The sequence below is a fragment of the Balaenoptera physalus genome (genome assembly GCF_965194825.1).
Source record: "Balaenoptera physalus genome assembly, chromosome: 19".
Classification (NCBI taxonomy): Eukaryota; Metazoa; Chordata; class Mammalia; order Artiodactyla; family Balaenopteridae; genus Balaenoptera; species Balaenoptera physalus.
The window spans coordinates 66,679,471-66,694,419 of NC_138900.1; the positions used below are offsets into that span (position 1 = coordinate 66,679,471).

At 54.5% G+C, this 14,949-nt stretch overlaps 1 protein-coding gene across 10 annotated transcripts in view; it reads left to right on the forward strand.

Annotated features, from left to right (window-relative positions):
• BANP (BTG3 associated nuclear protein) overlaps nt 1-14,949 on the forward strand; it is a 108,187-nt gene that overhangs the window by 63,010 nt on the left and 30,228 nt on the right. For all 10 annotated transcript variants that reach the window (XM_082436917.1, XM_082436915.1, XM_082436923.1 and 7 more), the window contains 4 exons: nt 5,374-5,541; nt 10,039-10,169; nt 11,697-11,759; nt 14,022-14,060. In XM_082436917.1, coding sequence (XP_082293043.1) covers nt 5,374-5,541; nt 10,039-10,169; nt 11,697-11,759; nt 14,022-14,060 — 401 coding nt within the window. The remainder of the gene's footprint in view (nt 1-5,373; nt 5,542-10,038; nt 10,170-11,696; nt 11,760-14,021; nt 14,061-14,949) is intronic.

Genomic DNA, 14,949 nt, shown 5'->3' on the forward strand with positions numbered 1-14,949 from the left:
AGAAAGCCGGGCACGGTGGGCAGAGCCCGGGCCAACTGACAGATGCGTAAGGACTTTGCCGTCCGTGTTCTAGGCTTTGTGAGGCCTGGGTCGTGCCTACCTGGCTCTGAAAGCAGCCGTTCTCACAACGCGGACCGATGGGCGTGACCGTGTTCCAAAAGAATGTTGCTTTCGTGGCAGGCAGCGTCCCCGCTCTAGGGCACGGTGCCAGCCGGGACCCTCACAGCGCGCTGGCTGATGCCAGGGCTTCTGGAAGCGTGAGCCGGAATGTCAGGCTTGGCCTGAGGGTCACCTGGGGGCCGCCATGGCTGCTGCGTGTTGCAGGGTCACCGGTTCTCTAGGCAGCGGGTGGTAGGTTTACTGCCCCGAGCTTCTGAGTTACAAGCCGGGTGGTCGTGCTTACAGTGGAGCCAGCGGTGGGCTGGAGAGTGTTTTGGTGCGAGGCCGGCCTGCCTGCGTTCTCTCGGAGGCTCCTGTGCCTGGGAGAAGGGTGGGGGGTGTCTGGGGGCTGGCTGGGAGCCGTGCGGACAGCTGCTGTGTGTAAGCAGCCCAAATCGCCCTGTACATTTAGCGTACAGTTTTTTCTTTTTTTTTTTTTTCTTCTAATTTTTTGGTCTCGCCATGCAGCATGTGGGACCTTAGGTCCCCAGCCAGTGATCGAACCCGTGCCTTCTGCATTGGAAGCGCGGAGTCTTAACCACTGGACCGCCAGGGAAGTCCCTACAGTTTCTTTTTCAGGCAGGGGAAGCCTGTGGGTGTCCTTAAAATAGAGGAATTCCTGACCCAGAGAATGTACGTTTGCCACCACCAGCCACGCCCACCTTGCTGTGGACAAGGCTGGACTTAACATTTCTCTTTTCTGATTGTCAGAAGTATTTTCCTCCCTTTCTTTTTTAAGGGAAAAAAATCAGCATTTTGAAACACATAGGCACTTCTTCTAGCAAGGGAACAAGGTTACTGAGGGAGAGAGAAGTCGTGCGGTATGCCACCTTCTTCAGGGTTCCCAAGGGTTGACGGGCCTCCCAGAAATTTGGATAAGCAGCCGTGTAGCTTGTGTGCTCTGTGTAAAAGTAGATCATTATTGTAACTTTAAAAAAATTGGCCATGCTTTCATAAGGCATATGACCTAAGAATGTAGCAGTTGCCTTTTTCCCCCTCGAATTGAGAATGTTATAGCCTTAGTCCTTAGGGTTTTTACCGGTGGGTCACATAGGCGTCTGCTTAGGCTGCGGGACACGCCTGGCTGATCTGATGAGACCAGAGGTGAGGTGGACGCGCTCCCCAGCGTCGACAGGTCCTTGAAGACGTCTGTGAGCGGGGCGCCGACGTGGTGAGATCCCACGAGCCCCCCAGCAGCTTGGGCACAGATGGAGGAGTCACGTGTCCACGGAGGAGTGTCGTCGGGTCAGTCCCCCGGGGCAGACGGTGTTGCTGCCGGGGCTTCACTCGCGTGCGGCGGGCTGCCTGAGTGGCCCGGGGCTGCCGTACCGAGCTCCGCCGACAACACGGTGCCCTGTCCGGGTCTGGGGCCACGAGGCTGAGGCCACGGCGCCGGCAGGGCCACGCTGCCTCGGAGGGCTGCGGAGGAGTGTGTCTTGCCTCTGGCGGAGGCCCACAGCTTGTGGCCTTCGTGGGCTGTAGCAGCGTAGCTCCAGTCTCTGTGGCCGTCGTCACGCGGCCATCTGCTCCTGTGTGCGTCTGTGTCTCCTCTCCTCCTGAGGGCAGCAGTCATCCTGCACTTAGAGCGCACTGCACTCCAGTGTGACTGCATCTGCAGTTACTTAATCCTGTCTGCAGGGACCCTGTGTCCAAGGGAGGTCACGCTCCCAGGTCCTGGAACGGACATGAATTCTGGGGGACACTTCAGCACAGTACGCAGGGCCTGGGTTCTTTGGAACCTGGGCGATCAGGGTCCTCTGGGCCCAGCATGTGTCTCTGGGAGCTGGGAGGAAGTCATGGTCATTGTGGGCTGGTGGCGGGGCGGAGCCTGTGAGAACGGAGGCGAGTGGGCGCCCCGGCTCACAGTCACCTTGGAGCGGCCGACCGCGGCCCCCGGGCTCTCCTCATGCACCGAGGAGCGGCGTCACTCACGGTGCCGTGCCCAGCGCCTGGGGCTCCCCTGTGTGGGGAGAGGGGGCCAGCCTGGCTCTGTGGCCGGGACGCTGGACCCCGCGGTACCCACACGGGAGCTGAGACCGTCACTTGAAGAAGTCAGTTGCCAGCGCTCAGGTTTCTGCTTCCCTCTCCCTGGAACTTGAGGCTATGTTAGCAGTGCCCTGGTTTTCATTCCTTTGTGACCGATAAGCCCACCCCACGCCCCTCCCCAAGGACACAGGATTACAAGCCCTGTGCCTTTTATCTTGTCTGTCCTTCCTGTGGTGCATCTCAGCCCCTCGTGGGGCTCACATGAGAGCCGGGAACCACCAGTGTCAGCGATGGGCGTTCTGTAAAGGGGGAGGTGGCCAGCAGGGACGGGACGCCGCTCAGATCTTCGGGGGGCGCCCAGGCAGCACTTGGGAGCAGCACAGGGCCTGCCCGCTGCTTCGTCTCCCCGGGCTGCTGGGGGGCTACGTGGCTCGTCTGCGGAGGAGACTGTGTCCAGGCCGCCGGGGGGGTGCCGCCACCTCCTCCCCGGCTCCCGAGCGTCCCGGCCGGGCGCCCGCTGCTCTCCGGGCAGAGGGAGGCGCTGCTGGGCTTTCTGTGGCCGTTTCTTCACCACTTGGGTGGGCGCCGGAGGCCTGAATTTTAAGGCTGGTTCTCACTCCTCACTGATAACTCGGTTTGGAGCTGAAGTGAGGAGATTGACTTCTTAGAGCTGAAGTGAGGAGATTGACTTCTTACTTCATGAGGTTTTCTTAGGAGCATCAAATGACTGGAGATAAAATGCTTCAACAAGTGTGAAATACCAGTTAATTCAAAGTAATCTTTTTATCACTCATTGTAAGAGGTTCCTCCTCCTTTCACTCAGCTGAGGTTGCTCAGGGCTGGCAGAAAAGTTGAACGCCTTTAGCAAAGTCAGAGGAAGCCCACCCATGAGGCTCCTGGGGCGGAGCCGAGCCCCCTGTGCCCTCCTGCACCACGCTCTCGGTGGGGGAGGCATTGGTGCTGCTGGCGCCTTCCTTAGTGTTTCCTGGCAGCCTTCACGGGGGCATTGGCCATCGAGCTGGAGTCTTGAGTCACTGTTGGAAGGAACTATGTAATAAGATGTCTTAGAAGAATTTTAAAATGGCTAATGCAGAACTCTACGAATGTACGTTTTTTCTTCGAAGGATGTAAGCCAGGTTTTGAACTGGCAGATTGGTTTTTACAAAGTTGAATTTAAGTATTAATGTTTTCGCTCATTTCTTATGTTTGTGTGCCCACGTGTGTGTTGTATATATTCTCTTCTATTACTAACAAGCTTTGGAATTTTGCATGATCTCATTAATCCCTAGAGGCATTCGGAAGGTGTTTTTCTTGTGTGGGAAGGCAAGAGGGGATCTGAGGGTGGTCTGCAGGGCGCCCTTCTTTATTGGAGCAGGTACCTAATGAGGTGGTTGGATACGTGTGGTCACCACTTCTTTGCCTGTATTTGGGCTCCTCTGTAGCTGTAGTGGGTAGTTGGCTCCTCCTGTGACTGTACAGCTGTACTTAGTGGTCGGGTCCCCTTGTGACTATACGGTTCTTGTTCTCATAGTTGGGCTCAGTCAGTATTTGAGTTCTGTGGTAACTACAGTTGGTAGTTGGGTTCTCTTGTCACTCAAGTGGGTAACTGGCCGGAACTTTGTGAGCCCCAGCCTGCATCTAGAGCCGTACCCGGCATGGAGCCGTCTCAGTAAATATTGCGATGACTCCAGTTAGTTTAGAGATGACCTGAAAACCAGCAAAGAGGTGCCACCTCCTTATGTGCTTCCTTTTCTGCAGGAGGACAAAGTGGGGCTGAGACGTCACCTTGCAGTTCATCTTCTCTCTGATCCTGTAAACCCTGCCCCTCCTTAACTCAGTTTCTTTTTATCAAGGTGACAGACATTTTGGTTGTCATTCTGTTTGGAGTCAAAAATGCCTTAGGCTTAGGTTCACAAAAAAGTTAAGTGTCTTTCCAAGACAAAAGAAACTTAATACAGTAGTTAAGAAAACAAAGACTTCCTTTGTTTTGATTATTCCTAGGGTCTGTGCTCTCCACAGAGCAGAGTTTAGGGATTGGGTCTCAAATGATCTCTCAGCAGACGCTCCAAACTGGATGCTCTTCGTAACCAAAACAGCAAGTTTTCCAGCTGAATCTTTTTATTATTAAATTTTTGAATTTCATCCATTTATTTTCCCGTTAATCTGCGAAGCTTCATGACCAGCTAGAAAGGAGGTCACCCTGTTGAAAAGCATTTTTTGTGGTTCCTGTGTTCCTGACCATTACTCCCTGTTGATTCAGCACAAGGAAGAGGTGAAGTGGTCCAGTGAGAGGTGGGCGGGCTGGCAGGGAGGGGTCTCCATTTGCCACGCGGTTTCCTCCTTGCTGGTAAGGGGTCTCAGCTGCCCACATCACGCACTGAGAGCTCGCCGTAACGCAGGGGCGGACAGCGTGGGTGCCAGAGGGCTGCGCCGCCCTCTGCGGCCAGCGGTTCAGTGGAGGTGATGCCCACTCGGCTGGACTGGGTATGCGGTGGGGGCCCCAGGGAGTGGATTATGTCCGCCCTTAGGGAGTTTCATTCTGATGGAGGGAGGCAGATGGAGAGGCAAGGGAAGTTCCGCAAGCCTCAGACTCAAGTAGCAGTGGAAGAAAGTCTTCAGAAGAGTTGTAACCAGCATTTAGGCAACAAATGCGTAAGCATCTGTCATGCGCCTGGACATTCTGGGCTCTCGGCAGGCGTGGATGAGGAGAGCAAAGATCCCTGTGTTTGTGGGGGAGGCGGAGTAAACGCCATCAGTATCTAAGTTCTCCGAAGTGTTAGAGCGCCGGGACAGGGGTGGCGGTGGGAGGACCCTGGGGTGAAGTGGGCCGGTTGAGGGGAGGATTCCTGCGCTCACGCTGGAGCCGAGACTTGAGAGGCGGGAAGGAGGCAGCCAGGCAGGCCTGAGCAAGGAGGAACGAGCTGGCGTCCCGTCTCGGCCTCAGGACCTGAGCGGCCGCGCGTGAAACCAGGGTGGACAGTTGGGGCGCAGGGCCTCCAGGACGCTTGTGGGAACCCTCACCTCCAGCTTGTTGCCCGACTCCATCTGGTGGGGGTGGATCACATCAGACAGGTTAAAGCTGAATAAATGAAAAGCGATCATCGCACCCGACAGGTAGGCCTGAGGCGGCTCTCGCCCGTCACGCTTCCTGTTGGCGCTGCGCCCTGACCGCCGGCCGCGCGGAAGGCCCGCGCCTCACAGAGCCTCCCCTCGGGTGTGTTCTTGCAGGTCACCTCTTCTATAAATTTGGGATCACAGAATCCGACTGGTATCGAATCAAACAGAGCATCGACTCCAAGTGTCGGACGGCCTGGCGGCGAAAACAGCGAGGCCAGAGCCTGGCCGTCAAGAGCTTCTCCAGGAGAACCCCGTCCTCGTCCTCGTACGGCGCCTCAGGTACGACGCGGGGCGGCCCAGGCAGGTGGCCCCGGGGGCGGTCAGTGCGAGAACCGTGGTTCTGTGCCCGCACGTGCCCTGTGAGAGGCGGGGAGCCTCGGCCGGACCCCGAGAGGCTTGCGTGGCAGTTGTCTAGGTGGAGGGCATCCTGGGCTCAGCTGCAGCGGCAGGAGCCGGGCCAGGACCACCTCGGACGCCGCCCTGCGCGCTGCTCCCTCTGCCTGGGGGGTCAGCACGTCGCTGGCTCGCTGTCACTGTCACCATCTGCGTGGCGCCTGCAGGTGAAGGCTGGGGTGAAGCCTAAGTCGTGCTCGTTACTGCCGTGGGGAGGACGCAGCCTCGGTTATACTCATCCTCAAGATCACGGGAAGCTCTTAGGCTTTCTTTTCAGGCATTGAAAGGACAGCTGGGAAAGTTCGCCAGGAGTGACAAGGAGACCAGCATCGCTTGTCACCGAAGATGTCTCAAAACGTTGTAACGGAAATGGTTTTTTAACTCCTGCGGACGCTCCCTTGCCAGTGGCTCTCAGGACCTGAGCCCTGACCGGGGTCGGGACCGGGATTCAGGGTCAACAGTGGGCAGGGTGGGCGGAACTCTCGTTCTGGAAACGCTGCGGTGACAAACCAGGTCACCTGGAGTCCTCGCAGGGTTATGAATCTGTCTGAGCCAGACCGCAGGAAGCGGTTTTCCTCGGTGGTTTGGTGGTTATCGGACACTTGGCCTTAACTTGCCATGTGAATCATGCAAGCTGGGGGTGGCCGACTCTCGTGGGCCAGACAGGTCATGCCCCGAGCAGAGCTTCTGTGCGGGGCCTGCATTGAAGAGTCTCTCAGTGAGGAGTCTGGCCTTTCTGTCACCACCAGGATTCTGTCATGGGAACTTAGGTAGCAGTTGGGGGCCCGCTGGGGGTGGCTCCTTGCTGAACCGGACTGGCTCTGTGGTCCTAAGAGGGTAGGCGTGGGGGCTGTGGCTCCAGGGATGCAGGTTTCATCGTGGCCGGGGATCTGCCGTCTTACCCCGGGGCCGCCTGGCCAGCACGGCCGTGCTCAGTGCCGGTCCCCATCAGATGAGGTGGGCTGTGGAACCCGCGTCCCCACCTCTGGAGGTGCCCGGGACACGTGACGAGCTGACTTGCAGGTGGGCCGCTCGGGATCGTGTTCAGTTCAGATCCTGCCTCTGGGCGGTGGTCTGAGGCTCAGCGTTGCCAGCCAGCACCTGCGTGAGGCCCCGAGCCTGTCCGGACCACGTTGGAGCAGGAGGGTGCTGGGTCCTGAAGCTGTGCTTGGGCTGCTGGGCCGGCCACCTTGCATCCGCTTCTGACCTTGTGGTTGGGGACTCAGGTGGCCTTTGCCCCTCAGGTCTGATCTCCATCACGGGCTGGTGATGTCATGCTTTGTCTTTACCCTCGCTCACTTGTTGTTTGTTTTTCTTCCAGTTATTAGTGTTTCTTTCAGTTGAATGACAGTAATTCAGTTTAATGGTAGTCATGTGTCTTCAGTTCCTCTGTTTTTCTGTCCATAAACACATCAGGGTTCCTTCTAAGAGGCTGTGGGTTTGGTTTTGGTTTTGGTTTTCTTTTTCTTTTTGGCCGCGTTGGGTCTTCGTTGCTGTGCGTGGGCTTTCTCTAGTTGAGGCGAGCGGGGGCTACTCTTCGTTGCGGTGCATGGGCTTCTCATTGCGGTGGCTTCTCTTGCTGCAGAGCACGGACTCTAGGCGCGCGGGCTTCAGTAGTTGTGGCACACGGGCTCAGTAGTTGTGGCGCACGGGTTTAGTTGGCAGGCGGATTCTTAACCACTGAACCACCAGGGAGGTCCCCAGGCTGTGGGTCTGAGCAACTCTCAGTGCTGCTGTTGGTCCCGTGGCCTCTTGCGGGTGGCGAATGGCCACCATGAGGGGCTCTTCAGTGCCGTGGGCGGGCAGGTGCTGAGCCTCAGGACGTGTGGCTCAGAATGGACTCTGGCCGGCCCCAGTGGCTTGGGAAGGTCCGCAGGCTCCAGCAGCACCGTCCATGGCCAGAGTGATGGGTGCTTTCTCAGGAGCAGGGGGCCCTCTGTGTCGTCCTGATGGGCCAGCTGCCTTCTGGGCCTCGGAGGACGGACGCCGTGGTGCCACCCGGCACCTTGCTGCCTCCGCCCATCCGGTCTCTGTGCCTGGGTTGTGCAGCAGGGGGCACCGCGTCGGGGCGGGGGTCAAGGTGCGCCTTTTTAAGGAGCACTTGAGGGAGACTGACACTGTCGCACCCGCTTTGCCTCAGGTGCTGCGTGTCTGGGAAGCACGTGGGGTGAGTTCCGGGCTCTGGGACCGGTCTGGACTGCTATCGGGCCGTCTGCTGGAAGCCAGAGGGCGGCCCCTCCTCGGGCGCTGGAGCCCTGGGAGTTTTGAGGGAAACACGGACCATGTTCTTCTTTTATCAAACTCTTTTGGAAGTACGTTGTTCTGTAACTTTCTGTTGACTGGATATTCTTCTACTTTAACGTATTGCCTACTTGGCCCAAACTCGATACAGCACAGGGTGCTTGGTTAAAGGGCCTCTGGGATGTCGTCCTTGTTCTTCCTGCGGACTCGTGGCCTGACCCAGCGAATCTGGTCCTTAAGACTATTCTGGTGACAGACATAATCCAGGAACATGTAATTTAGCCAGGATTCCGTTAATTTGGAATTGGTAGTAATTCCAGCTGGAGTTGTCGTGTTCTCTTTTGAGGTATCAGCAGACAAATGCTACAAGGGAGATTCTGAGCCGAGGCTGGTGTATTTAAAGCTGAATTAGTACTGCCAATTTGAACACAGACCACAACATCACTGGTTTTCAAGGGATTTTTAAAATATCAGTTTATTAAAACGTTTGTGTCTCACACTGCTGTCTGGCCACACCACGTGAACTTTCATATGTGCTTGAGTTTAAGGTGGCTGCGTTTTACTGTGTGAACCTCCGCCCCAGCGCTTTTCCCCACAGCTCTCACTGGGAAGCACCCGGGTAGGGCCCAGAACGTTAGGGTCGCAGAGAACCAGCTCCTGACTGTGCGTCTCTCTGGACATGGGGGAGCGCGGCCAGTGGGGCGAGGCCTTCGAGGGGCTGCCCTTTCCGTGTCACTGCCGGGGGCCGTGGTCCTCCCTCGGCGTGAGTCCTTGCCTGGGGTCACTTGCCGTATCTCTTGGATTATTCTTGACCACAAGCAAGTAACAGATGCACTTTTTTGCACTGCACTTTGATATCGGTATTGATTGTAAAACATAGATTTAAATTGGTCTTCACGTTGCGTAATTAGAGGGAGCTATTGATGACGTGGTAAATTCAATAACTTGAATTTTGTAAGGATTAACATCTTAACACTGTTTTATTGTAACTTTTTAAAAGGCAGCCAGTGGAATCTATACCATGTCAATTTGTTACCCACCATTAAGCTATTAAAAAATGCATGAAAATTCTTTTCTTCAAGAATCAGACATTTTATATCTTTTTCCTCTTTCCATTCATATCAGCATTCTACTTCTCACAGAATTTCATTCTAATGTAATATGTTTTTATCTTTAGAAGTCTTTTTGAGTAATCCATTCTTTAGAACAAAAATATGTATATACATTGAAAATTAAAAAAAATTTTTTTTTCTGAGTCCTAACATTCTAAGTGTATAAGAAAATTCTTCTGATTGAGATAGTATTACAGTTAAAAGTAATACAGAACACATGAAAACAAACCTATCTCATTCTGGGTTAAACATGGAAAGTAAACTTTTATTGGAAGTGTTCCTTTAATTGAGTGGATGGAGCTTTTCTCCCAAGTTAGTTTTTTGTTTGTTTGTCTGTTTATTTACTTTTGGCCGCGTTGGGTCTTCGTTGCTGCGCGCAGGCTTTCTCTAGTTGTGACTAGTGGGGGCTACTCTTCGTTGCGATGCGCGGGCTTCTCATTGTGGTGGCTTCTCTTTGTTGCGGAGCACGGGCTCTAGGCACGTGGGCTTCAGTAGTGGTGGCACATGGGCTCCGTAGCTATGGCTCCTGGGCTCTAGAGCACAGGCTCAGTAGTTGTGGCTCAAGGGCTTAGTTGCTCCGCGGCATGTGGGATCTTCCTGGGCCAGGGCTCGAACCCGTGTCCCCTGCATTGGCAGGCGGATTCTTAACCATTGCGCCACCAGGGAAGTCCCTCCCCCCCCCAAGTTAGTTTAATTATCCATGGACTTACCTTGCGCTGGTCTGACACAGAGTTTAGTATGCACTTTGTTCCTGTTTTTCGTTCTCCATTTTTGTCGCTACATCTGAGGAGCTTCAGTTACGTAGTGGGTGGGAACCGTCTGTGTCTGCGGGTCATCGGGTCTTTAGATACTGACTACAGGTGAGAAAGCCCCGCTGTCTAACAGCTGTGGCTCACGATGCTGCACACTGGAAGTCCAGGAACGAAGGCTCTCCCTTCATCTCCGGGGGCAGTGTGGCTGGGCGGAGAGGGAGGCATAGGTGGGCTCGGCCCCAGGCTGGCAGCTCAGGCTCGTGTGCATCTCCCCGCAGAGACCATGATGAGCACGCCGCCGCCCGCCAGTGAGCTGCAGCAGCCCCCGCCTCAGGCCCTGCACTACGCCCTGGCCAACGCGCAGCAGGTCCAGATCCACCAGATCGGGGAGGACGGACAGGTCCAAGTAGTATGTACTTCTCGCCAGTTTGCCTTTGCGAGTGGAAGGGGAGGGCACGGCTGGGAAGCGGGGGGAGGGGCGCCACGACCAGCTTTCCCTGCACTTCTGGATCCCGCTGACACCTTGGGATGGGGTCCAAGTAGAAATAGTTAGGGTAGGCCTCCTACGTCTCGTAGACCTCTCTGCCGGCCCCTCGCGGCTCCCCTGCCTGTGCACTCTGCCTGTCCTCCTGGGAGACATCGAGATGTATCATAGATATTTTCTCCATTCAGAGGCATGGGCACCCTTTACTGAGGGGAGAAGAATAACTTCGTTCTGGGGCCAGCGGAGAGAGCTGGTGGCCTTAGTCATTGTGTAGTTTCCTTCGATTGTGTGACGAGTCGCCCTTGTGCGCTGCTGGCCCAGGTGGACGTTCCTCCCGACCCTTCGTGGGAGAGCGGGGCAGGAACTTTCAGGGGATCCTGGGGATGCTTTAGTCACCCAGCCTCCTCACCGTGGGCCTCGTTGCAGGGCTGCCTCCTGGAGACCTGGTTCTGACCCAGGCGGCCTTGGTTTGCTGCTGCACTCAGCACGCCGTCTGGAAAGGGAGGGCTTCCCGAGAGCACTGAGGAGGATTGTGAAGAGTCCTTCTTCTTCCAGGGGAGACGGAGCAGTTATAAACAGTGATTCTTTGTTTAGCTGACAGTCACAAAAGCAGTTACTCTGATCTCGTTAGTAAGGAAGCTCTTTGAAAGAATTCCAGAATAGATAACTGTGATACAGGGTTTACATAGATGTAGTCAAATGAAAGCAATAGAAAATTCAACAGTAGTTTATTTTCAGGTCCATTTGATTAAGGTAGAATTTTAAATAAGATAATGGATATTCATTTCATTGAGCTAAGTTAAGATTTACAGGAATTATTTGTCTGCCTGTATCTACAAACACAAATGCATTTTAGTTGGAGTCTGATACTTTGGAAACACGTTTACTGTTTACTTCAGCTGTTTAAATCGTCACGTGTTTCTTTGCTTTAAAAAGCGTTGGCTGATGTGTTTTCCGTGTAGACACGTGTACAGCTGCCCCCCACCCTCCTAGTCATGCTGCTGTGTAGCGTCCAGCACCCCCAGGTCACTGGGGACCCTGTCTGAAAATCCATGAGGTTCCTGGTCCCTCTGAGTTGATAGTACAATTTTAAAAAAAAAAACAAAAAACTTGTCAGTTTAGTTTTCTGGAAAATTGTGGTTTCTCCTTTTTCCTGTATGACCTTCACATTCTTAAATTTGCCTGTTTAGTAACATTTAAAGATTTAACAGATTTTTCCTAGGCCTCATTGCCCCTTTAAGAATTACTGCAAAGTATTCTGCGTTATGTCCTTAAAGTAGAACTTCAAGAGGGTGTTTAGTAAGCTCGCACCATGCCTGTGTGATACTGGCCACTCAGGCCTTAGCTGTCTTTCCTTGAACGGCGAGTGGAGAATCAGGAACAAACGTTTCGGAGAGCGTTTCTTGTTTCCTCTGATGCTTCTTGGTGTCTTCTCTTCTGCGGATCCCACAGGGCCACCTCCACATCGCCCAGGTGCCTCAAGGGGAGCAGGTGCAGATCACGCAGGACAGCGAGGTGAGTCTGGCTGCCAGCCCAGGGCCCGCTCTGTGCCCACGGGCCCTCTGCACTCTGACCTTTGTCCAGTGCGGTGGACAACTGGGCATCCCCAGATGACACAGGTGTCCAGCAGAGACCGCCTGCTTCCCGCTTCCTGGGGCATCAACCCGAGGCCCTGCCTGCCCTCCACACCTTCCTGCCCTTGCTGCACCGTGGCCCCATCTGGGTTTCTTGGTGAACACTTGCTATATGGAGGCTTTTGCTCCTGGCTGAAGTGCCCTCTGCAGCCCCAGGGGTGGGAGGAGCACGAGGGGGCCGCCCTTGAGACTGTGGCCTCACTTGTCCTCGTGGGGCCAGTGCGGGACTTGAGGGAGGTGGGACTCTGGTGAGAGAGCCCGTGAAGGTCCTGTGAGCCTTCGGCGCAGCTTTTTCTGACTCAGCCTCGACCACCTGCCGCCCCGCCATCCCGGCCTCTTCCCACTGGTGTCCTTTTACTGTTACTCCACGGTAAGGACAGAGGCAGGAGGCCTTCCTGGCTGCACTCGTACCTGCCCAGGGGGCTTGGTGTGTGAAGGTCAGCTTGACCCTCCGAAGGCGGGTCGGGGCCTGGGGCGCAGGGCTGCAGCCTGCAGATTGGGGCGTGGCTTCCTGCACCTTGGCCCCGCCTGGGAGCAGTGCGCCCTGGATACCACGCCCCCCACCCCCACCCCGTGTGCCATGTGGGCGGAGCTGAGGGCCGGGCTTGCTTCCAGCCTCGGGCATCTGCCAGCGCCAGGGGCTGTTGGCCCCCGGGTCTCAGGAGAGTCCTCCCGGAAGCCTGGGACTCGTTTAGGGGTGCCTGCTGGCTCCTCGTGTTCCGGCCGCGCACCGGGCTGCTTTCCTTAAGTGGGTGACGTCAGTGCCCCCGACCTCTCAGTCCCAGCCCCACAGTCGGAGGGAAGAGGCGGGCGGGTTCTGAGGGGACGGCTCCGAGCTGGACAAATCCCTGTGAGTCGTCAGATGACGGGACAGGTGTGTCCATGGGAAGGTGGGGCGCACGGCCGGGTGGGTGCCCGGGGGTGGGGAGGCTAGCGGGGGCGGGGGAGCGGTGAAGGGGAGCAGCGCACGGGGGTGGGGGGCAGGTCCCGGGAGGCCTGGCCGCAGCTAAGGAGGGGGCTTCCCCCTGCCTCCTGCGGGGCCAGCGGGCGGGGGTGGGTGTCTGTGAGCTCACACAGAGCAGCATGTCGGCGGGGGGGAGTGGGCAGCAAGCTAAGCGCAGACGCCCCCTTGGGGGCCGGGGAGCTTCCCTTCTCCAGGCACAGGTGAGGGGGAGGCCACGCCCACAGAGGGCCGCCCGTCAACCAGCACGCCTGCCTTGCTGCCTGCCTTGCTGGGGGCCCTTGCAAGGAAGGAAAATGGTTAGGGTTGGAAAAGGAGAAATCAATGCACATCCGCTTTTATATTGTTTCTGCTAAAAATTCATTAGAATACTTCTTGAATTTCAATTTTTGGTATCAATTTTGCCCTTTTTTTTTTTTTTTAGTTTTCTTAACTGAATCCCTCCTCTGTATAATCCAGTGGGTTTTTTTTTTGTTTTGCTTCCATTAGGAATTGAATGCACTGAATTAGAAAAAATTGCTGATAGTGTAATGATTACTTTGTAAAAAGTTACAATACGCAATTAGTCTTCTCATCACAATGAAACCTTACTTTGTTCACTTGAAAATTAGGTAGTTATTTTGTCAAAATGAGGGTATCTATAAAGAGACATTTAGCAGCGCCTGCCAGACTTAAAACAACTATTATTTTTTTTAAACAAATGAAAATGAATTTCCCGCTGGTGAGATCTCAGTAGGCCTGTAGTCTGGTTAATTGCATTACATCCCATTGATTTCGTGGTTGCCATGATGCCCCATGATGTGTCAGGTGTCCCAGAGGGGAAGCTGGGTGATGGGACGCAGGACCTCTCTGTACTACTTTTGGTTCTTCTTGTGAGTCTGAGATTGTTTCAAAGTGAAGAGTTAGAAGAAAAACATTTCCATTTGGGGGTCAGGGTTGGGGGATGGGTACAATGTTTTTTTAACTGGTTTGTTTTGTTTGTTTTTTTAAGAAAAAATAGCACCTGTAAACTCAGCTTAAGTATTGATAGTTTGGGATTTTTATGGCTACAAGGGACCGATGTTGGAATTGATGTTAATGGTTTTGCTGGTTTTCACTAATGGCCTGGGGATGTTCCTGCCTCTGTCTCGTGCATCTTGAAGCTGTTGTCCTTGATCACACTCTTATTCATCCATTTTGCAGGGCAATCTACAGATACACCACGTGGGACAAGATGGGCAGGTAAGTGCTCACCTGCGGTGGATCCCAGCGTGGCAGGAGCGGGAGCGTTGGCCCCGGGGACACACGGAGACACACGGGGATGGGGCATGTGGACGGCGGGGCGCTGGGCTGTTGTGCAGCAGCTGTCTGTTAGAATAAGGCAGGTTTCGTTCCCGTTCATTGCTGTCAAACTCCAACCACTGCCTTTTTTTCTGGTCCTGAGAAAAAGACCCTGAAACCCTCATTGAGCTCACCTGATGTGAACTGTCTACAGAGTGAAGCGCCCGGCTGAGGCGTTCTAGGGGCAATTTGCTTCTAAGATGGAGTGAAATTGCTGGTGAATTCGAGGATTGACATTTTCATGTCCTCATGAAGAGTTTCTGTTAAAGAGATGTTTATAACCTGAATAATTATGAAAGAGAGTCTGGAGGATCTTCCCTTTTTATAAAACGTAACTTAGGAATCATGAACATGGAGCTCAGTCACTATCGAGATAATCACAGACGTTATTCTCAGAGCCGAGTGCACGCTCCCCTCTGGCACACTGTGTGCACTTCCCACGTCCTCGGCGCGGGCCTCGTGTCTGCCACAAACGGTCACGCAGGGTGTGCGTTGCTGGACTCGAAACCAAAGGCCATCACGCCCCGAGGGTTTCCCGTTGAGCCCTCGGAGCGCCTTGGGACGAGTGCGACGTCCAAGTTGGAGTTTCTTTGTTTAAAGTGTCATCTTGAACGCAGTCATGAGGTTTTAATCAAAGTCCTAAGGCAGTATTAATATATAAAAATAGCTGCCTTGGCAAAGAGCCATAAAGCCAAAGAATTGCAGAATTTTAAAAGCTGCACTGAGTTCTGACCTCAGTTAAACCTCTTCTTTAGCATCCTTCTCAGGGCTTCTACTCCAGGTCAGGAAA